The 25,641-nt window shown below is 33.3% G+C and overlaps 1 protein-coding gene across 2 annotated transcripts in view; it reads left to right on the top strand.

Annotated features, from left to right (window-relative positions):
• The window catches only part of LOC125068921 (visual system homeobox 2-like), a 103,532-nt gene that overhangs the window by 44,175 nt on the left and 33,716 nt on the right, over positions 1 to 25,641 (top strand). For both annotated transcript variants that reach the window (XM_047678300.1, XM_047678299.1), the window contains 2 exons: positions 1,909 to 1,999; positions 2,480 to 2,606. In XM_047678300.1, the coding sequence (XP_047534256.1) occupies positions 1,909 to 1,999; positions 2,480 to 2,606 (218 nt within the window). The remainder of the gene's footprint in view (positions 1 to 1,908; positions 2,000 to 2,479; positions 2,607 to 25,641) is intronic.

Genomic DNA, 25,641 nt, shown 5'->3' with positions numbered 1-25,641 from the left:
TTTTGTTTGTATTGTATCGATATTCTGCAATAAATTAGACTTGAAATTAAATTTAAAACTACAGACGATAGATGTATGAATTTGTTATAATATATATTTTTTAAAGTAAGCATCGAAATCGATGATGACTTGTTACTTCCCGTTCTTTAAATCAAAATTTCAGTCCTTGACGTATATGACGTCGTCAAGGTTCATGCAAATATATAAATTAACCTAATACGAAACTGTTTTGTGTTCTTTCTCTACCTAATAGAGTTAGAATATAAGTACCTATAGTACGGGTAAGAAAGCGTGGTCAAGTGACGGGCGCGGCCTCCAATCGATTGGCTGGGTGGTCTTGATTGGCGCAAGACGCGCGTTCGCCGCCAATACTGTACTAGCTAATCAGGAGCTGCAGACTATCGATCACTTGAAGGGCTGAAGCTGATGTCGACAGACTATGATTCAAATAGCTAAATAACTATTAATTATCTTGTAAACGAGAATAAATATTCTTGTTCCCTTAATAGTTCAACAAAAATACGAACCTGATTACACTGAGAACACTGATTACGAGCTTCATTACGATACACCCAGCTGTTTACATCATCACAAGATGCGTGTTTGTAATTGAATTATTTAAAAAAGCCTATTTTTTGTGCTTTATATTCAAGATGATACGATCAACAGTTACTATTATCCGATAATCTCCCTCAATGAAACAAATAAAATTACACGACCACGTGACTTGACCCGCAACTAACCAGTTAACACTTGCACCCTCGCAAACAATACTATTCGCGATTCGTCACACAACCGGACCGACAAACATACCACACGCCGATACCAACTAACCCAACATACATTACTCAGTAAGATTCATCGAGTATTAGGAACTCATAGATACTGAGCAATGTACTGTGCGCAAGTGTTTCACTGCGCTTATTTTGTCCGTAAGGCAACCGCTCTAAATTTAATAATTCATTGTCGTATTCATTGGCGCCAAATTCAATTACCCGGCGTCCCGGAGGGAGCTTCGCCCCTTCTCTGATCTATTCTGCTACCTACTCGCCTGTTTACTAATTCATTTGGCAATCACATTCGGTAATTATGTGACAATCCGCACGTTTGCCGATAAACTATCTGAATTACGGGTTCGCATTAAACTATTTGCTTGTTTAGGTATCATCGCGTAGATTATTATTACCTATCACATATTTCTTAGTGTAGCATTAATATATGTGAAATTTAAAGAATATTAATAATTTGTGTAAGAGTATCTAGAGCATTACGAGAAAATAATTTGATTTCCAATTATTTCAAAAACGAAGAGACGATTTCTATACTGATAAAGTTATGAATAAGAAGAAAGTAGGTAGGTAGGTTTCTGGAAAACGAAGTCATCTTTAAGTCCACTTGGTGGTAGTGCTTCGTGCAAGTCCATCTGCCCACTCATCAGATACTCTAGAACCAATCAGTAATATGTAATTATTATTGTTGTGTTCATGTTTTAAGGGATAGTGAGTCAGTAGGTACTACAGGCCAAAAGGATATAAAATCTTAGCAGCCAAGGTTGGTAGCGCCTTGGTGACAATATTAATGGTTAATATTTCTTTCAGCGCGAATGTCTAAAGGCAGTGGTGACTACCTATCATCAGGTGGCTCATTTGCTCGTCCACCTACCTCTATCATAAATAATAAAAGTTCTAGAGGTTTTTGGTACACTAATAGTTAATTTAGTGTAAACTCCAGTGATTAGTATCCCGTAGAAACCAATGAGCTAAACGTGATAGTCTTACATACGTAAGTGTTTTTGGAGGAGTTATGTTAAAATGTTTGAGTATGCTAGATAACTACATAAGAGATGGTAAAGAGAAAATTTGAAGTCCAAGAAGAGAAAGCTAATCAATTAATTTTGTTTGTCGACAGGCGTATCTTCACTAGAAGCAGCGAAAGACTTCACCGTCGACGGCCTCACCGGGTACAACGGCAAGAAAAAGAAGAAAAAACGCAGACATAGGTAAATATTTTCCATGAAATACAATCTTAATTTGCCAAAGGCAAACGCAGAAATATAATGTGGAGCGGTGTTAGAGCATCCAAACCAAAACATGAGAACATAGTCTGATACGTTTTATCTTATAACATAACAAGTTAAATTTAGCTATATCACCGTAAAGTTGTAAAAGCCATTTGAAACCCGTCGATTGTAAACGGTGATTGAAATTTATGGTAATATACACATGTGTACCTACTTGAATAACGAGTAAATCAGAAAATCTCACAAAAATACTGAAAATTATAATGTTTATTTGTTGTTCGTGTTCTGAATTATGACGTTTGATTTTTCCTTTTTTTTAAGTAATTTGTCACATCCATGACATAATTTTTATATTATGAAATCTCACGACTACATTTTAGAACAGAGTAATAAAAAGTAGTGAGCTAACAATATCCTTAATGCTATCCAAGTCTACCCATCTGCGTTCGGTTTCTGTGGCAGGACCATCTTCACCTCGTACCAGCTGGATGAGCTGGAAAAGGCATTTAAGGACGCGCACTACCCTGACGTGTACGCAAGAGAGATGCTCTCGTTGAAGACCGACCTTCCGGAGGACAGGATACAGGTTAGTTCAGCATGCAACATTTTCAGATTTACTATACGAGTCAAACATATCCTATGTTAGACACTTTATTTATTTAATTTTTATTCTGTATTCAAATATTTTGAAAATAGATCAGTTTTAGGAAACGAGAACAATTCTCGTTGTACCTACTCTGACGTCATCGACCGATTCTACTTTAAAATCGGACGGACTGAAATACTAAGTTATGCTTATACAACTTGTGTGTATCTGTTGTCTGAGTATATTGTATATATTCTGACATATTATATATGGTTCAATATTTTAGCTGCAAATATAATGAATCTCTTCTGCTATCATCAAAAAAATGTCTTATATAATAATTATTAAACATTATCTAAAAAAATCTATACGCGATTGTGATCATATCTTTCTTTGTAACATCGTAGCTGTTGTTTTTTGTGACAACCGATTTTTTAATTTTTATTTATTACGATCGTGATGCTAATTAAAGGAATTGCAAGCCTCTGATAGTGTCTGGAATATTTAACAAGCAGCTTATATTAATTATGTTCTTTATAAATTTCTCTGTTGTCGGCTTCGGCTCCAATGTAATTATTATAGCTTTAGCAAAACCATTTACAATATAATACACCAGTGAAGACCGATGTACCTACGCATAGATATTAAATTAGAAATAGTTTGTTTGAGCATGATAGTATTAAGGCCGTATATTTATAGTTGTATGAAACAAATTACTTTTAGTTATAGTAATGTTACCTCGACAGTGATTTTGCATTTTAACCCATTTGTTTCCGTCAGTCATTATTGACTCGTATTAGATTCATCAACACTTTGAATTGCTTCCAATTGCCTTGCGTTAATAATTAATTATTTCAATTTTCATCTCTTATTCAAATAAATTATAAGTTATTTAAACAAAATACAGGATTTTACGACAAAGGACATTAAATGACTTACAAAACTCTAACGATGTCCGACAAATTACTTGGTGATGACTTTGTGCAGCTCGTCTGGTAGGCATCACTCATCACATATTTTACCGCCAAGTAGGAATACCTAGTATTATTGTGTTCCGGTTTGAATGATGAGTGAGCCAGTGTACTACAGGCACAGGGGACATAGCATCTCAGTTCCCAAAGTTGGTGCATTGGCGAAATTAGAAATGGTTAAAATTTCATACGGCACTTATATCCCAGGGTGGTGGTGACCATATCGTCATGTCAGAAGTCGACCCACCCGTTTTATTATTTAAAAAACAATTAGACACTTATTTTCACTCAATGGCCGTCCCGAAGGATATTTTTAACAAACAAATGCTATCTTACAAGCTTCCAACAAAGGCGTAATCCTAACGTTCTTTCGCAAGCTATATTCAATAAATTAAACGTTAATATCGAACGATAAAACGGAGCAGTATACGTGGCATTCATTGTGAGCGCACAATTAACATCGACAACAAATCGTATAATTCGATTAAGATGAAAAAAACGTCTCGTCTCGAATTCGGGGCCCAACAAAAACGCCCATTATCCCATTACGACGTCAATTGCCATCGATTGCCGAGTAACATGAGACTCGATATTTCGTGAGCGTACAACATCGATAGGAAGTCTATGATTAGTAATTACTTTTCGAGACTAATATATTTATATTTTTCGGTCTTAATTACTTTAATTATTTATTTATTACTTCTGTCACGTTTGCTGCAAATTTATTGCCCTGTTATTATTATTATTTTCGATTATAGAAAATTAAGATAAGTTTGTATAAATATTTTGTATTTCAAATCCAGCCCACTCAATATTTTTTTGGTTAAGGAAGTGAATACTTGGTACAAGGAAATTGAAACATAAAGCCTGATTTAATCTTTTCATAATGTGGTAATGGTATCTTACTTTTGGTAATGAAAGCTAATGGACAGCAAACATTTAGTTCTCCATATTTAAAATGTTGAACTAACTAATATTTATACACTCACTAACAACACATCCTAAGCATAATTATTAATCCCAAATTATATTTGTTAAAAAAAAAACAAACCGTAGTCGCACTAGTTTTATATCGTCGGTCGTTGAAGTGAACTCGACACCCGATCGCGGCAATGTGATATTTTACGCAAAGAATTGCCAGATTTCGCGGAAGGAAGCTTTTCTTAGGACCGATTGTTCACATCACAACAGTCCCGGGATTAAAAAGAATGCGATTTTTTTATAATTAGTGAAAGGGAATGTCTTACGGTGCTGGCTCGACGCTATATCAAATGTTGACGCATTAATTGGATCGGATATCTATTTCAATTATAAAGGGCATAGCTGACATTAGTTCAAAGTACCTCCTTACGTACGTTTTATCAACATCAGTATTTTCATCGAGAGAACGACATTTGTGATTGTCATTCTCATGTTTATTTTGGAACAAAAAGGCATTCTATACACAACAACAACATCAAAAAATCACCATATCGTGTTGTATTTCAACATTTCTTTTCCTTTTCTAAAATAATTAAATCTCGGTACCATTAATGTCGGTATATTTTATAATGTTTTGAATTACTTTATTTTCAAATCATGGTCTTATTTCCACAGCATCACAATCTTTATTTTAGCATTACTAATATGTGTAACATTTTGACGACAGCAGGTCTTTATCTTCCGCAAGAAGATTTTTACTTACTTAGGAACATGTGAAGATCCGTTTGGGGGTATTCCTATTCTTATATTTCTACCTTTTTCACTTAACTTACCGTTTTGATACAAGATATCAATTTTAATTCCCATGATTGGCCGTACATTAACAATGTAAGATTTTTTTTTATACGTGTTATAATGCCAGTATCTGCCACGAAGACGTACAGTTGCCACTGATGATGGAAAGATGCCCATTTGTTTATCTAAATTCTTTAAATGAATTTACTTTAACTTAAAAAAACATACAAGAATTGTTGATCTATACCTACCTATGCCTATTATACTATCTACTCTAATCTGCCAGCGTTAAAAGGCTTAGGTATATGAGCAAAGCCGTAAGCTTATAACAAACTTGAAGACATAAAGATACTGAATAATTTAAAGATATTGAAATCAAATGTCGGTAACTTAACCTCACGTCCTCTAACATGACGCTTTATTTTTTTATGATATGAATAGGGGGACGATCAAATGGTGACTTACCTAATAGTAGGTGGTCACTACCGCCTATAAATAATGGCGCTGTTAAGAAAAAAGTTAAGAAATATTAGCCATTCCTTACATCGACAATGAGCCACCAGATGTTATGTCCCTTGTGACTGTAGATACACTGGCTTACACAACAATACTAGTGCTGCTGTTTGGCTGTAGAATATCTGATGAATGGTTGGTATCTATCCAGGGCTTGCACAAAGTTCTGCCACCAAGTAAAGTCTTATAGGACACTACCAGAAAAAAGTAGGTATAACTATTAGAATTTCGGTATAGGTACCTACTTACTAATGGATAGTTTTGTGCCGGCATATTTAATATGAAGGTAAAAATGATATTATGTGATATAATCAACAAATTAATCTTATTGTAAATAACAATAAAACTTTGATAAAAAACAATTCAACTTCGATCGAATATTACGTTTGTATATTCTGTTCTTGATTGTTTGATATAACTTAGGTATCTAATCTTGATTAAATATTTATTGGACTGTGTTTAAATAAGTATGGCAAACATTCAGACAAGTGAATTAGATGGCGTAATCGTTAACAATTAAACTTTCCAACGAGTATTAGTTTTGACTCGAGAGAAATTATTTTGAGATGGAGTATTTAAGTCTACATTAACAAATAAAGGAGCTTTGTATATTTGTATTTATGTTTTTACCATTCAGGAAGGTACATACGTTATAATTACTCAGCACTAGAGGCGTAATTATTATTAATAATTTTTCCGTTTGCCGGTTACACACAACGGGAGCTCAAGTAGCGGCCGCCTACCCTCGGAAACTGCGGGGAAAACACAAATACTACCCTCCCCCCGTGCCCCTCGCGCGCCCCGCGCCCTCCCCGCGGCACCGCTGACTCACCCCGCAGCCACATTTATGAAAATTTCATTTCCAAACTGTCGAGTCGCTCGACAATGCAAAATAAACCCTAATATAACCACACAGAGCTCACAGCCACTCAATTACACGAACAAGGAAAATGGTTTGATAGCATTGCAAAATGAAATCTATAGCTGACGGTTTAAAGTGCGTTGGATGTTATGGCAAGGCGGTTATGAGTGATGCTCGTGAAATTTTGGTATAATGGCTTTCTGGATATTACGTTTCCCCAATACCGGGGCGCAGTTTGAGACGTTGCAATAAATGGATTATCGTGCAATCAAAGTGTAGGTACGGGCTCGGATTAGATACTTAGTTTATTATCTTGCGGTTGACGTAATTGTGGCACTTTAGTAAGATTGTCTAAAGATGAGTAGGTACTATGACCATTACATATTTAAGCACACGTAATGTGCAATACTTCTTATGATATAAATATTTAATTATTTTATAAGATACAAAATACTGAGAATAGTATAAGTTTTCAACAAATTTCCTTGTCTACCTACATTTAGACGAAACCCTCGGCGTTCATGCTTTGTTCTTTAATTGCATCATAAGCACTCAAATTAAGTATAGCTAAATATAAAAATTCCAACAAAAACGAAACTGCATTAGTTAAAAAAAAAACAATATGAAACATATAAAACTGACAAGTCAATAAAACAATAAAGGAATTCGAAACAAGAAAAATACGCGGCCAGTCAATAATGTTTTTACGTAACCAAACATCCACTAGTATCGCCATCTATCGGCCGCTCGTGGACACTACACGTAGCTATGGCAACCGAGCGCTGATTGGCCACTTCGACACTCGTAGCTCCCTCCAAAACGATATAACCGCCTTAAAAGGCCACTCAAATTTAAATCTTGCTAGATGCTTTTAAAGTCCTTTTTGATTAATAGTTTTTAATCAGTTTTGAAGTTTTTGTTTAACTGGTTTGTATGATTAGCTCCGCCCTTCTTAGTGGCATGGCGGACTGGTTTTGTCTTAGCTTGGCTTGTCTTTTTGCGTCGCTTTTATTTGCGAACTGTACAATTTATGATATGTACGTATTGCAAACTCCGTTTGTATTATGCTCTAAAGGCGGACTTAAGCATTTAATGAATAGAGCCTGCGTTTTGATGATTTGATCTGTTTATATTTTTTATCTTTCTTTCATAGCATATCTACTATTAGGTGGGTAACTACTTAGGTACAATAATTGTTGTACGTATACATTTTTATAATAAAATTATTAAATCAGCTACATTAATGTATTACAGTATTATGTCAATTATCCATTAACCTTTAAAATAATTAACTCACCTATATAAGTAGATACCTATATTGTTTTCCTTGATATCCTCAAGGTCGACTAGGCATTAAAACAATTGCGGGTCTCGTTTTATTGAATATGATGTGCTACATTTTACTTTACCGACGGTGATTTTATATTTATGAAATCAATTGACTCTGCCGGCCTGTGCCGGGCTCTGCAGCGCCGACATCAAGGCCGAGCTCGAGAGTCGAGACCGACGTGATCATATTACTCGCCAATTACACGCCGGATACGCTTCTATCCACACTCGATACCAATATACTTATTACGATGTTACACAGACCGACAGCATATTTTTTTATGTACTTTTATTTAGGATTACTTGTTGAACGGTTTTAGGTATTTGATTTATTAGGAGTGTTTTTATTTTTATTCTATTTAATTGTGACATAATGTCAAAAAGAAAAAAACATCACTTCTAAAATTCTAGTGCCGTACAGGCGTTTTAAAAACACTATTAAGAAAATGACTCCGTGGTCATACGTCACTTGATGATTACTATGGGTAGGTATGTAGGTAGATTTTTACTTATAAGTATATACTTGTACCTATACTGTCAATAGACTATTCACTAGTATTTTTTCTCTCTTGTAAAATTAGGTAGGTACTAAACTGAAAATGGTATTTTTAACGTTCAGATTAGAAAACATGAGAGAGGTATTTTAATTTTGGCATTCTAGTAGCTGTTACTGGGTAACGGTAATATTTGTGTTGCTGTTGCAACTTTGTATTCATACTTATTTAATTAATACAACAATTAAGTATATTTTAATAAATAAACAAAAACATGTGTGTATGTTAAAACAGCATCTCATAATTGGATGAGACCTCATAGTTACTGTACTCTCACTCCGGTAACGAACGCTGAGAGGTGATCGAATATCTCGCCAATTACTCCCGGATACCGTTCCGTATTGCATCCTACATGATACCGGATATAACACAGCGTTACACAGCCTTCATTTAATGTTATATACTCTAAAAACACGTACCTACACATTATTTATAATTAAGGTTAATATCAGGTTATCAATATTAATGGGAACGTCCATAAAATAATGAAATCGATTGTCACACGAATACCTACTCAATTAATTAAAGTGTTAAAGTTATAATTTGATATAGGTACCTATGCTAAATTCTGTAGCATCACAAGTCCAATTTCTGTGACAGTGCAATTAATTTATTTGTCAATTACTATATAAGTAATATCAGATTACAATCCGCACCGAATACCAAAAAAAAACGTGCAGTTCGCAGTCATCGTACCGTACTGTAGTATGTTTATGTTTAAGCGATCGCGCCTTTTTATTGCGACTTTTATCCAAACATTTTTTAATATTTCTTAAGTCATTTTTGTTTTGAAAATAAGTTACTTTCAAATATCATGATGTAATTATGTAAATAATAATCTATATATGTAAAAAAATATATTAAACCAAGGGTTTCATATATTTTTTTACAACTGTATACTTTGATACCTTTTTGTCGATTTTTCTGAGATCTCTTTGTACAAAATGTAAGTATCTGTTTTGCCAGCGTTCGTGAAGTGCGGTTTTCTCACGGACACGTTTTTTTCGTTGATATTATAATATTATTTCTGGTATGTCAAATATCTATTGAAATTTCAGATAATTCATCAGAAAATTTTAATACTTATAAGGAACAAAATTTGTTAGCATTCGTAAAATGTTATGTCGAAATTAGTGCTTCTTTTACTGAATGTATACTATTTTTAGATAAACAGAGAATGCCAATTAAGACTCTTAGGATTGATTGAACAATCAATAAGACTGTTTCCCGTAACTTCGAGTATCTACCGTTAAAGTAGCCTTGATATTAAACTTTCATTACTAAGGGACAACGAATAGATGATAATATTAAAATATAGGTACGTTCTTTCATTTAACTTCAACAAAATATATCAAAAGAATTATAAGAACATCGTATAGGAATAATAAAGTCAAAGATATAAAAAAAAAACGAATTAAAATCTCAAGCTTACCTATTATTAATATTAATTTTGAATATCAAAATTAATTCGTTGAAATATTTTTAAATTAAGAAGACGAATGTTTCTTTTTAGTTTTTGAAATTGCAACCATGGCTGTAAGAAATCAAAAAATATAAATCGAAGTGTTTTTATCTTTATCAGTTAGCTTTTTAAATTTCAGATACCTTCCTATTAGATAAGCAGTTTAACCGCTGCTAAATAGTCAAACAAATAATTAGATCCCTATTTATCTATTGGTCTTACGATTTCATTAGCGAACGGTGACAATACAGCAGACGGTGTGGGGGGAGAAGCGGGGAGGGGGGAGCTTAGGGGGAGAGTAAGGCGAATTTAGCAATTAGCGTGCGTGGATTCCATCTGCATAGCATCGCCTCCCGGTCTCGTGGCGTAAAGTATTTACAACTTTATCAGTTGAATTAAACAAGGATTTGGTTATGAATGATTTGTGTCATCTCTGATTGGTTCCAAAAGAGAGCTGTAGTTAAAGACTTAGTCAATCCCTTAGCAAACCTATACTTTTAGCAAACCTTTAATGATTTCATAACGTATGGTTAACAGAGATGACATTTCAAATCAGACGGAAGGTCTTTAAAATTATTCAGTAAACACAGGGTGTGCCAGGGCACCGGTAATTGAATATAAAACTAAATATTAATTAATATAAGTATGTATATATTTAACAAATAGTAAAAGAGTTGTAAATATAGGTACTACCTAAGTATGTACTTTTTTAGTGTTCTTTCTGGTAGAATTCCGAACTCTTGGTGTCTCGGATTATTCGATGAACCATGGGAGTTATTTCTAAATTAATTTTTGACTTTAAAGGTTTAAATTTTCGTTCAGAAAACACTTTTATAGCATACAAAAATATTGCAAATATTATGTATAATTTTATAATCGTAATTTATTAAGCTGATATAAAAACTGGAACATGGAAAATATGGAACTGTAGTCTACGGTAATAGATTTATACATAGTATGAGTAGATATATATAGCTATAGATTAGTATTTCAAATGATATATCATATTCATAATAACAATATTTAAATTAAACACTGACAGATGGTTTAGTTGTAAATGTATTGAATTCTCTAGAATTTACAGGTTAAGAACTCAGATGTATGACCGTCGAATCAGCGAAATTAATTAAAAACACGGTGCTAATATAATCCTGTATTCATTTGAACCGAATACTTTCAAAACTGTTAGCGTAGTACAAATAGTTTATAAGCCATAATCCCCTCTTAGCCGCGCACAACAGTCGGCCGTCCTCAAGTGGGTGACTCGATTAAAATGCCGTATGGCGCTTCTCCTCTGAAAATATGTGCTTTTGTTAAGTCACATGTTTATTTTTATTATTTATACGTTGCGAAGTCAAATTACCTCTGCCCACTGACATAAAAGATGTACCAATACAATTCACTAAAATTACTATAATGGATAGACCCATGTACAGCTAAATCACTAGCTTGCAATGTATATCATCTTACGTAGCTTCGACAAGCAGTCGAACTATATTCACCGTACGCGGCTTCTAGCGATGATTACGAAACATTTTAAGATTTATTAGTAAGGTTTTTTATAATTGATTGAAACTGCATTCTAACAGTAACACTTTGATATAAAACAAATACTAGTCACTGGAAATGATACTCCGTCGCATCCGGGGCATTTTCAGATGGCAGATGTGATTCAATTGTCAGTCGAGTATCGCCAAAATAAAGACGATTCGACGATTTTGATTTCGATTGTTCCTCTTCTCTCGTTTTAGTTGTCTTAGGATTCGGAATCCATTTGTTGGGAGATCATTGACCTATCCTTCATACTTGAACAGGCACCATTGTGCTTGTCTATGCATCAACGACTACTATTCGTGATTCGTGTTTAGATTAGGTTGAGGCTAGCTTTTTCAAATTGGCAAAGTAGAAATCTAAAATCAAATACCTTCTAAATAAATATTATTCATTTATATGTTGATTTGAAATGTAATCATACTTGATTTTTACTTTAAGCTTAATATCGTCTTGTTGAAATTATTTGTAATCTCCAAGCAACGAGTGTGATTAGACATTTATTATTGTCTTTAGCCAGTCACTTATTGGGTCTTTGTCGCGTATGACTACAGTAAAGTAAAGAACGTATACCTAATACATCTAAAGTACATCTAAAGTATAGATAAGTAGTGAGGCTACTTATCTATAGGTACTTTAGTAGACTCTAATATATGCTGATGATATGACTTATTTCTTAAAGTCTCAATGTCTATGGGCGATGGTGACCACTTACCATCACACGGTCCATTTGCTGGTCTGCCTAACTATTTAAAATATATTAACGGTTTCAATCTCAAGAGGCAGAAGAACCAATTAACAACTTAAGAATTAATCAATCAAATTTAGGTCGAGATTTTGAATAAATGACGATTTTAATGTCATCAGGACTTTGCAGGTCAAACTAAATTTCATATAAGATAGGTAAGTTGCGAACTGACAGAGGGTTGTGTTATAAATAAAGATACATTAATGAAGAAAAATAAATAAGAACTGTTGAACTGCATAATATAACGAAGCTCAAATCGTATGGAATAAGTTAATATAAGGATTGATTATCATTCCTTCTTCGATTGGAGTATGCTTTCGACAAGTATATCTCAAGGAACATTCCTTCAAGCAGATTCAAATAAGAACCGAACCGTGTGTGCGTTAAGAGCCGGTTGACAGTCTCCGCGCCAGACGGCCGTCATCCATCACGCGAACAATAAAACAGAACAGTTTACATAGAGATGGTAATATTATGAAGATATATTATCCTACTGTCATAATCGCCACATTAAACCGAATTTACAAAAACAATTTAATAAGCACCGCAACGCGTGTCGGCAATGTCGGCATGTCGACGTTGTGTCGGTCTTGTGTCGGCCCTCTAATCCGATTTCGAGTGATTTATCCCTCACTCCATGTGTAATAATCAATTTATGAGATAAACTATAAAATATTACGAGCCTCCACCCTTATTACAAGGGACTTAGGTTAATAATGAGGGTCGCAGGGTGACTCGAAAGGGATGCGTTTTATAGCAAATACTCGGACCCTCGTGTCTCATAATGAACAGGTCTTGTGACTTAAAAACTGTTTGTTGCAAATTGTGGATGGTCAGGGACTACACTCGCGTCATATCGATGTTTCTTGTTTTTTTCAGTTCATCAGTCAGTCTTATATACAATAAATACTTTTAAAACGATTATTACAAATTTATTATGATAAAATATTTGAGATATTACCTTGATAATATAGTTTTTAATAAAGAAATAATCTTTTTGGATTATATTTTAAACCCATTTTAAAACTTATATGAAATATGTTAGCCTTCAATGTTTATTACTAAAAATAAAACCAATCTAATACATTTTCTTTCCAAGGATAAATATAGCTTTTTGACATTTTTTTTCGGAATTGAAAACAGTTAAACAGGGGCGAAACGCATCCCGTCCCGCTCTCGCCCCCCGATCTCTCCGGCCCTTCGCATAAGTTATTCGACATCATTTATAAGCACTCAACAATAAATATAATTATATTAAACGCTATAATGGGAGATGATACACGTCTCGATTAATTATTCACGTGTGAAGCGGGAGCGGGCGCGGGCGCGGTAGCGTGTGCGGGTGGTTTTGTGCTGTTGTTCTTTTAATATAGTTTTGTTGAATTAATAAATCGTATGTTTGTTTATTGCATCGCTTTATTTTCAGATAAATAGTAACATTTAAATATGTTACACGGCATTTACAAAATGAGAATAATTACTCCTCTCGCAGTAAAGAAGCTCATTAAAGGATTTTTGGAAATTTTTACTTCAAAAGGGAGAATTGTGAGGGGTAACGTTTTGTGAATTGTAGCCGCACGAACTCGGGACATGCAAATAGTTTATCTATCTATTTTAGGAATAAATTACTACAAAGTTTTAATATTATATTAATAGGAAATATATATCTATGTCATATTTCCTTTAAATCTATGTCATATTTTTCAAATTATTACGAATCTTTTATGTGAATATTATTAGACACCAGGTACTCGCTTTGCAGGCAAACATTGCATTTCTAGTTTTATTTGCTTTAATAAACAATTGACCTACGCGACTTGCGCGCCATCTATCGTAAGTGATGGTATCAACAAAGTTTACACAGAATACGAACTTATCAAATAAAACATTAACTAACTTTATCAAAAAACAAATCGTTTGGCAACAAAACAAATATAAAACTATCTATTATCTAATAAACGCAACCAAAAACATTCCCCTACAACTGTCCCCTGTCCGCATACTCACAAATCGTGTCATTTTTAAAACGCACAATACTCAAAATTGAATGTGTGCGTCGAAAATACGAATTTATAATAAAACATACCTTATGCTAAAAACATAAGAAGTATATTCGCTTGCAACACTTATGGACTACTAACTAGAGCTCGGGCAAATTAAATTATAAACACTTTGATACTTAAATTAGATTTAAAAGTTGACGTCGCATTAAAAATATTTAGATTTATGTTGTGAAGTTATATTATAATAAGATTATGGAATAACATTACTCTTCTGTTTATTTTTGTCTTGTGATCGATTGGTTCCGTGGCTGACAAAGCTGATCCAATATAAAAATATTGAGTTTTCTGTTAAGCCATTCTGACTAGCACTTAAACAGTAGTTTAAAAGTCGGTAGTGTTAACGCTCTCGGAAAGCACGGAAATGTCATTCGCTTATGAGGGTGAGATAGCGTTTGCACATACACCAGTACACTATAATAATTCTTCAGCGCACTTTGTTATTCTTCGTTGTAAATGGCCGCCAAGACTATTTCGATTAAAGGTGCATCATCATTGTTTTGTCGTTTGCTCTACAACTGTAAATACAATCAGAGGACCTAATAAGAGAGAGGCTGATATCTCTTTACATCGAATGTAATTTATTTACATAATGCATATCTTCTCCGATGATTTGTATTTTTAAGACTCAATAACTTAACATCTACGAGTTGCAGATTCTTTAAATTCAATTCTGAACCAGTGGCCTATTGTTAGCACTTTGCTTATTGCTTCAAATAAGTGAAAAATGGGCCACCTGCTGTAAAGTGGTCACCACTGCTCTTAGACATAGACACTGTAAGAAATATTAACCATCCTCTACTTAGCCAATGCGTTACCTTCCTTACCCTTTTGAACTAAGATGGTACCCTTATCGTTCAAACCGGAAACCAATACTAAGTATTGCTGTTTGGTGGTAGAATAAATAAGCAGTGAGGGTAGACAGGTACTTGCAGGTAAAACAGAAATATACATTTTTCATATCATAATAGTTAATTATTTTTTTTATAATAATTAATATGTAAACAACTACAACAACGAATTATACTGTTATAACCGTAAAGTTATAATTTAGAAGTCCCCACGAATATAATCCTGTTAAATTTATATTAAAAATCAAGATATTTTAGTATTAAATTAAAATAAAATTACAAAAACATCGTTAAAATAATTTATTCAACTACTTGTGTCAATAGTTCCTGCATATTATTTTAAAATACAACAATAATAATGATGGGTGTAACATAATTACAGTGTGATCATTAGTGGGGGATTACCGTGCGCGTGCGCACCCCGCAGTGACTTACACGACCGCGCCAGTGTAATTACGGGAAAATATTGTAACAATAAAATTTGCTTGTAGAATAATGACCGTTGTTGTGTAGTAGGCATCTCCATTTTTTAGTTTCGAATGTTATTGTAATGAACCATTATACCTTATAATTACAAGGTCAAAATTCTAGTTTGTTAATCTTGAACCCACAATCATTGACAGTTTAACTAGATGTTAAAGTTACCACAAAATTAAATCTATTTGCAGAACCCGAGTCTTAGACTTTTTGGGTGAAAAAATCACGATGAGGCATGAGGCATGGTTTTGCCTTGCAAAGCTCGTAAATCTATATAGCAGATAAGTATAACGTAAATACCTGTATAAGCGCCTCTGAGCATCTTTGAGATTACCCAGCATAGGTGAATTCTGTATTGTGAATTTGGCTTAAGCATACTAAGCGATTCTTAGTATGTTATATATCAATTCCTAATAGTTAAACCAAGGCAACAAGTTTTATAGCTTTAAGTAGTTTAGATAAAAAAACTCTCATTTGCAATAATTGTTGCGCGCGCGTGCCGAACGGCGAGCGGCGAGCGGTGAGTCGGTAACGAGTGATGTTCCCGGCCCCCGCTGCGAGGCGACTGTTGTATGGAATCAAGCCTGTTATTGCTCTTTGTTACAATCTATATAAAAACAGAGAATTGATAAGTGTGTCATTTGTAATAATATTACGTTTTGTGAGTGTGTTAATGTGTGTTCTCGGGTTGTGTGAATGATAACTATAATAGAAACTGAAGTGTCTGCGCTAGAATATAAGCTTAATATAATGTATGAATACCCAATTAGAGCCTTATCTCTATAGAAATAAAAAAATCTTAGTAATACAATAATTACGAAAGTTTATACTTAGTTTATTATTCGATAGTTTGTAGTGTTATCTAATACGTCTATTATAATTAGACCATCTAACGCTAATTCTTCAGATAAGCATTTTGTTCTTACTGAGATTATGGCGTTCATCGAAACAAATTCTCCAACTTTACAATAAGAAATAAGTACTTATACGAGAGAAAGATGCAAACTCATCAATATTGAAACGTTTTGCTTTCATGAGCTCAAAGATAGTTAAATAAAATTATTAGAATAGCTAAGTAGTCTGTTGTAAACGCCTAATTTAATCAATTATTGTGTAGCGTAGAAACTAACAAACACATTAATCATGGCGTAAGTCAAGTTTTAGTTTGCCAATTAATTCTCTTTGAACTGTTATATTATAAAATGTTGATATGTGTGGCATTTTAATCGGAATCAGAATGTAGATTAATTTACCTACTTATTTAGTTATTCTCTTTTATTAAATTGTTTACAAATATTGATTATAATATCATGAAATATATTGTATTAGGTAATCTTACGTATATATTAATTTTTTGAAGGATAAAAGGTAGAGTCGATTTCATAGCTACATTAATACATTTAATTTGTTCGTCTTATGTAGTTATACATTATTTTTCTTAGCAACGACCTGCACACAAGAACACGGATTTTAAACGACTCGAAGCGGACGTAATGGAACCGTATTGGTGGCGATACAGAAATACACTTCGCTTCGATGGACTGTGTTTTTGGCGCAACTGTTGAGTTGAAAGCGTTTAAAGGACTCAATTCGCTACTAATATTTAGAACCTACTACCGTCTAATATGGATAGATGACAGTTATAAAATATTAATTAAGTATCATTCCTTATAATAAATTAGTGTATTTAATAAAATAATGAGATTGAAAAAAGGCACAAAAACAAATAGATCAACGGTAAGCGTTATTTGTTAATAATAGTAATGTCGGCAGTATTAAAGACTTGCTACTTACTTTAACAATGTGTGGCCAACATTGGTATTGCGATTGTGTTCTTCGTTTATCTGAGAATATGAGCAAAGATGTCGTACCTTAATTTTAAAGCTCGTTGTAATAATAAATATGTATTATATCGGTACATTAGTTTGCTAACTTGTAACTTAAAAGTAGGACTCGTAGTAACAGCTAAAAGTTGGCAGTGTTTCACTCCGATGCCTCGTAATGCATGAAGTCCGTTGGTTTAGCGTCTGATTTTTGGCTGTACGTATCTGATTTCCAACTTTCAAGTTAGGAGAAATATAATGCACATTTGACTGCCTAAACATTTTTTTATAAACAGTATGATTTCTGCTACGCGTTTTGATAATTTCTGTTGGTTGTAGTGGCTGAAATCGGTTATGCCATAATTGTTATTAAAATTTTTTATTAAGTAAGTATAAAACACAATTTACTTCTATATTAGTGTAAGCTATTCCATCGAGTTAAATATAATTAAATGTATCTTCTAGCAACGTAACCTCGTAACTCGCGCCACGCCCTGCGGCTTAGTTAAATATCTACAATTGTTCGCTAATGTGATAGGAAAGAGCATTCGTTCGAATTCGCTGGAAACGATTGAGAACTCGCTAGGGAATTTATTGCTCCACTAACGCCGCTGACCGCCCACAGCATTACCGTTGATTGAGGCTCAGTAATGGCAGCTATCACTTAAATTAATAAGATTGTCGCAATGAATGGAGTAAATACGATTTAGACGTCCGAGGATGAATTTGATTTTGTACAATTGATATAAAAGTATATTGATGGAATAGGAACTCATAGAATTCTTTTTCTGGACACAAGTATAACTACTTTTGACTTGTGTGTGTTACGTTGAGTGTGACCTTATGTACATACTTATACTTTATCCAATAACATAATTTATACATCGAAATTTATAAGACGTGCTTTTGGAATGATTTATATTTGTGTGTCACAAAAAATAATCATATATCTTTGTGACACATACAGACCGATTTATGTATGTACTATGTATTTTAAGTGCTGGTTAAATTGACCAGGTTAAATGGCGCCTCCGTTCCTGTCGAGTACTCCAAATATATCACTGAATATAAAATAATAGTTCACCGATGGAGTAAAAATTACAGGGAACGATGATAGTAACTTGAACTCCGCTTTTTTAAACCCCCTACAACTACTTATCAATAATAACTTTCTACATTTATATTAACTTTGCTAATAAATAAATTGAATGAATTTTGATGGTCAATGACAAAATATTCTAAAATGCATAATTTAATAAATGCAAATTATACGTTTTAGAATATTACTATGGATGTGTTAGATTTTTTTATAAATTAATAATTACAATAAAACAATAACCTTAATCAAAATATACTTTATTCGAGTAGGCTTTTACAAGCACTTTTGAATCGTCATTAAACTATTTAAAGTAAAGCTACCACCGGTTCGGAATGTAGATTCTACCGAGAAGAACCGGCAAGAAACTCAGTAGTTACTCTTTTTCAATATCCAAAAATACAGTCATGTTAGTTAACTTTGTATATTGATAATTGCAAAAACACAATTCATATATTCATCAATAATTTAACAAGCAATCACAATAATACTATATCACAAAATTATATCGTACCTTAAATGTTAGCAGCAACTTGGTGGTCCAGGATCAATGTGAAAAGTAAAAGTCGAAGTGTATTCTGTACAGAGTTTCCATCACTTATATAAGCCTCACTACGAATCACAATATTGAACAGAAAAGTCCAAGTACACTCTTATTTAATATCAATGCTATCAATACAATTCAAAAATAACTTAAATTAAAATATTATTATTACAGAATTGATTAAAACATACAATATATAATGTAAGCCTTGTTTGTAATTGTCTAATTATTTATTTATTTCTGACTTAATCTGACAAATGCATGTTTTTTGGTGCATGATATGCAATTGTAGAACTTCGTCAAACGACAAGCTTATTGCTCGTTGCAAAGCCAGTACGAAGTGTTGTTGTGTCGTGATGGTCTTATGTAATAATTGCCTTATTGTGTCTCGAGAGTCTTCTAATTATCAAGAATACAATTAAAAACACAACTAGTGAGACTCTCTCGTGTCTGTGACTAAAACAATTGAGTTAATTATAAAGCTGTTATTTCATTCAGATTCATGGGAGTTACTTATTTTGACCTCATAAATATCAAATTTGGAATTTGTTCATTACATTTATCATATTACATAATCATAATTTTTATTAAGGTTTATGGTTACATAATTGACATCATATTATATTAACGAAAGATCGCTTACAACACCTGAGAGAAGTGGAACTTCGCGATGGTAACGTCACATACGTAACGACTAGGGAACCATCAAGAAAAGAGCCTACAGGTTTCTTAAAGGCCGGCAATCCACCTGCAAGCCCTCCTGCTCATTTGCCATCTATAACATTAAAAAAAAAAACATATAGTAACATTGCATACAAATTTGATCCTGAAATTATACTTTTATACCGCCCATAAAACTTAAATTCAATAAATGAAACAAAGCAAAATTAAGATTCCGCAAACCTTACGTAAACTAAATAATAACCACTGAGGTTCTAGATGGTTCTTGTGAAGTAGAATGTGCTCGCGAACTGATGGTGTCTTCTCATTTAATATATTCTTGTAAATGACTTCTACATTGATCCAATAGCGCTTGTAAGTGATTGAATGAAGTGAATTTCGAAATTGAAGATTAAACAGGATACAGATATAATATTTATACAATTCGAAATCTATAAGATAGAAATATTGGAAAATAAAAATAACGTCACCGAGAACATAAATCCCGCGCCCGCGTCGACAAAACATTTCAACTGAGCGATAAATCGAGGAGACGTTAAAAGTCTTTGGAAGTCGTCAATTTAAAGAATTCAAGAATTCCCAGTTTGGATAGCGTTCAGCGCCGAGTGGGCAGCCGAGTCGAACTTTTAACAGGCTCGCTTTCTTTACGTCTATTTTCCGTTCACTTAGTTAAATCGGAACGACTTTTCTGAAGTTCGCTAGTTTTCGGGACCTATTTGTGGAATTAGTTAACATTTTTATTTAAGAAATGATTTAAAAAACGAGCTATATTTCTGCACTTTCCGTTCATTTGAGAATAGATTGAGTGCTCTCGAATTCTCTCTTGCGATTAAGTACTCGGCGCTGCAGATACCCGACTCTCCTGGGATAACTTTTTAAAATTAAATTGAACTAGATACCAAGCCAATAAACAAACAAACGAATAGACCAACGAAAAAATATTGCACTAAAACAGGTTTTATACCTATTCTGTGAATTCATTTAATAATATTATTAAACAAAATTACTATGAATTTTGTATTTAGTATGGAAGACAGCTGTGTAATTGAATTTCAACAATTACTAAGACATTATTCAATAAAATAAAATATCAATTTCAACTGCAATATTATAAAAAGTCGATTTAAAAGTGCTCGTAAAAGACTACTTCGAATGAAGATTTAGTAGATTGAGATTTTTTTTTATTCTTAATCAGAGTACAACACTTGAATTTTTGACCGTATTTGAACTCGATATCTTTGGTCCTTGTCTATCCAAGAAGCAATCTCAGCATAATAGGATTATCTCAATATATTATAGCGTAGATATAAAAGAGAATAATGCAATGGTTCTGCCCGAGAGGGAGTGGCATTTGGCACCGCGACAGTTGGCGACACGTCTTAGACAAATGTCGTGGAGTGTCGATGTGAATATACTGTAGATAGGCTATAACGGTAAGCATTTCACAACATTGCTGTAACGGGAATACTTATATTAACTTTACTTCCTGCGAAGACATGAGCAACTTTCAGATAAATAAAATCTTGCGTCAAGCGTTTTATTTTAAAACTTCGTACCGAAAATTGATCTTTCAGTAGGTATTTATTTTGCGGTCGTAAATCTTTTGATTTGTAGGTCTTCTGTATGGTAAGTCATCATCGCTCATAGACAATAGTCACTTACAGTACCACTTGCCATGCCACATGCCTTGCCAATCACGGAGTTAAGATGTTTTGTCTGCTATGTCTGTGATTACACATTTTAAAACATTTTAAACTGGAACAGAAAAATACAATATACAAAAATTGTCGTGTCCCAGACGAGCTTTACCACTAAAACTATTTTATAAACTGTTTCTCTATAAGAGTACAAAACAAATGTACAGATTTAAATAAAAATATCGTATTGAACAAATGAATGTTAACAACAAAAATATTCTAATTCGTAAATCATTCAAAAAACCTCCCCACGGACATTAGGATAATAAATCACGGCAAACATCAACTCAATAACGGGTCTATTAAATTAGTAGCATCGAGTACAATGGACGCATTAACAAATTAATTACAAATCGATACATCGAAGCTAAACAAACACGGCCGCGGTGACGGATAATCGATTTGTCACGCGAGTTCGCGCTAAATTATTATATCAATTATGGTGATTATAGAAATAGTGTTATTGTGTGCTGCGCTCGGACGTTTGTTACTCAATCCAGTTCGAGCGACTGATTCCAATTAAACCTGGTATAGAAGTCACTCATGCCAGGAGATACATATTAATTCATATTAATTTTGATAAAATAGTAATAATCGTCTTTAACAAATTATATTTACACCTAACTCTCAGAAATAACATTTAAACTAATACAATGATCATTCGTTTTAGAGTAAACTTTTTAATAAAGATATTCTATTTACCTTTCAGTTGTAAATAAGTGTTAGGTAAATAAGCTTTTATATTTTGCGCGAAATTATATGTAACTTAGCTATAGTTAATTCAATACAAAGATAATTAATTATAAGAACTGTCAATAGCTTGTAGGAACATAATATATGCGTACATAAAACGCTTCTTTTTATATTTTAAAGCAATGTTTGCCCACCATGGTAATAGAGTATATTATTTAACAGCATAGCCTGTTAATGCCCCATTTGGCCATAGAGGAGACCTCCTTCTCTTCTTTTCTCTTAAAGATAAGGCTTGGAGCTTATTCCACTACGCTAAAATAATACAGGTTGGTGCATATTTCCATTAGTTTCAGAGTTTTAGTTAATTGTGTTATATAGTCTGAATTCAAAATAAAGACTTCCATTTGTCTGTTTCAATAGTATTTTTATCATATTAGATATATATATTTAGGTATATGATTTTTTTAAAACTACATAGATTTTGATCACATTACTAACAATTCTAGATTTTTTTTATCTTTTTTTCTTCCAATAACTTGTAATTTTCCATGGTAAATAGGACATACAGCAATAGAAGTCAGTCATTAAAAAACCGAATAGTTACTCTTTTTCATCAATCAATTCACGTATCAATGATCCAATGGACACCAACCGAGATCAACAAATACGGTGACATACGTTTTTAAGTAGCATTAATCGCAATAAATACGCAAATAGATAATATTTTGTAAAGGCGGTGTTAGTTTTGCGTGAATTAGACATATAATCTCGTAATGTTTACAACAGTATCGATCGTGGGACCGTCGGAGAACGGAACAAATTGATTCGTCACAACAGCGTGCCCTCGGCTGTCGCCTCGCCATTGTCGTCCAATCGTTCGGAATTAATGATCCGCTACAATGTATAGTCACACCACTTCGTTGTTTGTGACTTAAATGACCCGCGATTGTTTTTATTAAAAAACATCGCGTAACTCTCATAATGCCGCGATTCCATTGTTTGTTTGTACATTTCGTTCACTAGAAGCTATCATATTATACTCATACATGTAAAGCACTTTAGTTTTGGATATAGTGACCGAGTTTGTCTATAGTATGATTAAAGTCTCGCTATTCGTTTTGTATCACACGAATAAGATAGATACGACTCGAGAAGGTTATATCTAACAAGTTAAACGTCTAAAGCAAGTCTACAGATGTAGAGCCGCGTGGCGAAGCCAGTCTGATAGGTGGTAGACAAACAGACGATTACTATCTGTGTTATTTTTTTCTGTCTGTAATGCATCATGCAAAATAATTAAGTTTTAGAGAACTATAACATAATTATTTTAAGTCAGAAATCACAAAACTGGCGGCTGCATAAAGCGCTCCGATAAACTCTAATTTCAAATTGTAAGCGACCTTTATTTAAAAAAATCAATTAAATATAATGTTGAAATTTATTTTCGATACGAGGACCGAAAATATTTTTGTCTAACAGTGTTTAATGTTTATATTTAAGGTCATCGCCCTGACGGAAGCAACTTAATCTTTCAAACTTTTGGTCTGCGCTAATTATAATATCAATATCAAATTATTCACATTTGAATAGTCATGTTCATGTTGACTTAAATTTAAAGCTGCCCCCGGTTCGGAAAGTAGCTCAAACCGAGAAGATACTCAGTTTTTACTCTTTTCCAATATTTTAATTACAGGGTATGACAATAAAGTACAATAATATCATACATAGAAATCAAAAGTTACTAATTCCACGCTTTTTTATACTTAATATAATCTTGTATTGAGTAAAATGCCTTATTTATGATAATATTTTTGACATGAGCTTTAAATGATTTAATAGGCAAAGTTAAATATAACTGTGGAATATTGTTATAGAAGCGGATAACGTGCCTCAAAATCAACATTTCATTCAAAAACTTCGCTCATATATCCGTCTCAATATCGCCCGTATAACAATACTGGCACCTACCTGATACATTCCTACTACATACTGAGTAGCGGGCACAACGTGTTGAAATGAACCGTTGGCAAACAGGAACCTAGACTCCAGACAAATACGACCAGCCGCTGTTCCGTGTCAGCTCCAAAACAATGTAATTGATGTCACTGCCCACACCTGCGCCAACAAACGTAACCACAATATTAATTAATTATTATTACGCGTTCGCTGTTTGTATAGGAACGAGTGACTGTGGTTGTGTTTATTTAAGATGGGACGGTGGCTTTATTTCTTGCAATACATTTACTTCATACTAGAAAGTAACACCATACACTTAATAGGTCGTAGTAGTAACTCACTAGCACACGTGGAGCCGTGGACCTGTTCTACTTAAGTTATAATTCGTGCTAGTTGAGGTTTATATTAAAAATAATCATTGCTTTGGAAAATGTGTGAAATGACAATGAATATGGAAAAATACAATTTATAGGTATCCAACTGTATCAAGAAACAATTAAAAATAAATGCGGTGGATTAATTTTGTCCTAAATGAGACGATATCAATCCAATCAATATCAAACCAAATTCCTTTATTAAATATAGAAGTATTGCTTTTACTTATTGATTGATTCAAATTAAACACTACACCGGGCTCGGAAACCGGCGAAAAAATAATCAGCCTTATTTGTCATATTATGATTGTTTACATACATACATATTATTTACAGGGCATACATTTCATTCCATCCATGAACGAAGAATTTTTCCTTTTTTTTTTTTTGAATTTGGCATAGCAGCAAACTTCATCGTATCAACAAATCAACTCTATTTTACGTTTCTTAGAAATTAATAGTCATTGCATTTGTATATAATTGCTCCACATGTTTTAAATCGGTTGTTTCTGTAATATTTAAAACATAAAACATGAATTTCTAAATGATATTAAATTACACGCATTTTCAAATTAAAGTAAATAACTTAGATTTGTTACCTTAAACCAACGGTCTCGCATTATTTAAACATATTGGCACCTGGGGAGTAAGCTGGTGAAATTTCGTAATTTAGCATTTATAATAATAAAAAATAACTTACTCGTGGAAGCATATTAGCTTTCTCATGAAATCTTAGGAATTGCTTTGGCTGGCACAGGCAGACTCAAAAGTTAGTTAGAATTGGTGTCAATGCATCAAGACTTGCTACGTGCGATAGTGATTCGTAGTTACGCTCGATTATAAAATAACAACGCTTTCAATAATAAAGAACTTGTAATAAATCTGAATTCTGTATGAAACTAGTTCATGCTTTATTGAACTGCTTATTAAAGATCATTCGAATGCGGACACATATTCCTAATTCATTTCCAATGCAAGTAACTTTACGACCCTCTACAATATGCATTCAATCGGTCCGATTTATTCCGTTTCTACTAACACATTCGTAAACGTCCTAAGAAATACAGCCACGGTCAG

This window comes from Vanessa atalanta, chromosome 14 (genome assembly GCF_905147765.1).
Source record: "Vanessa atalanta chromosome 14, ilVanAtal1.2, whole genome shotgun sequence".
NCBI lineage: Eukaryota > Metazoa > Arthropoda > Insecta > Lepidoptera > Nymphalidae > Vanessa > Vanessa atalanta.
This window is presented reverse-complemented; position numbering and strand designations above follow the sequence as displayed.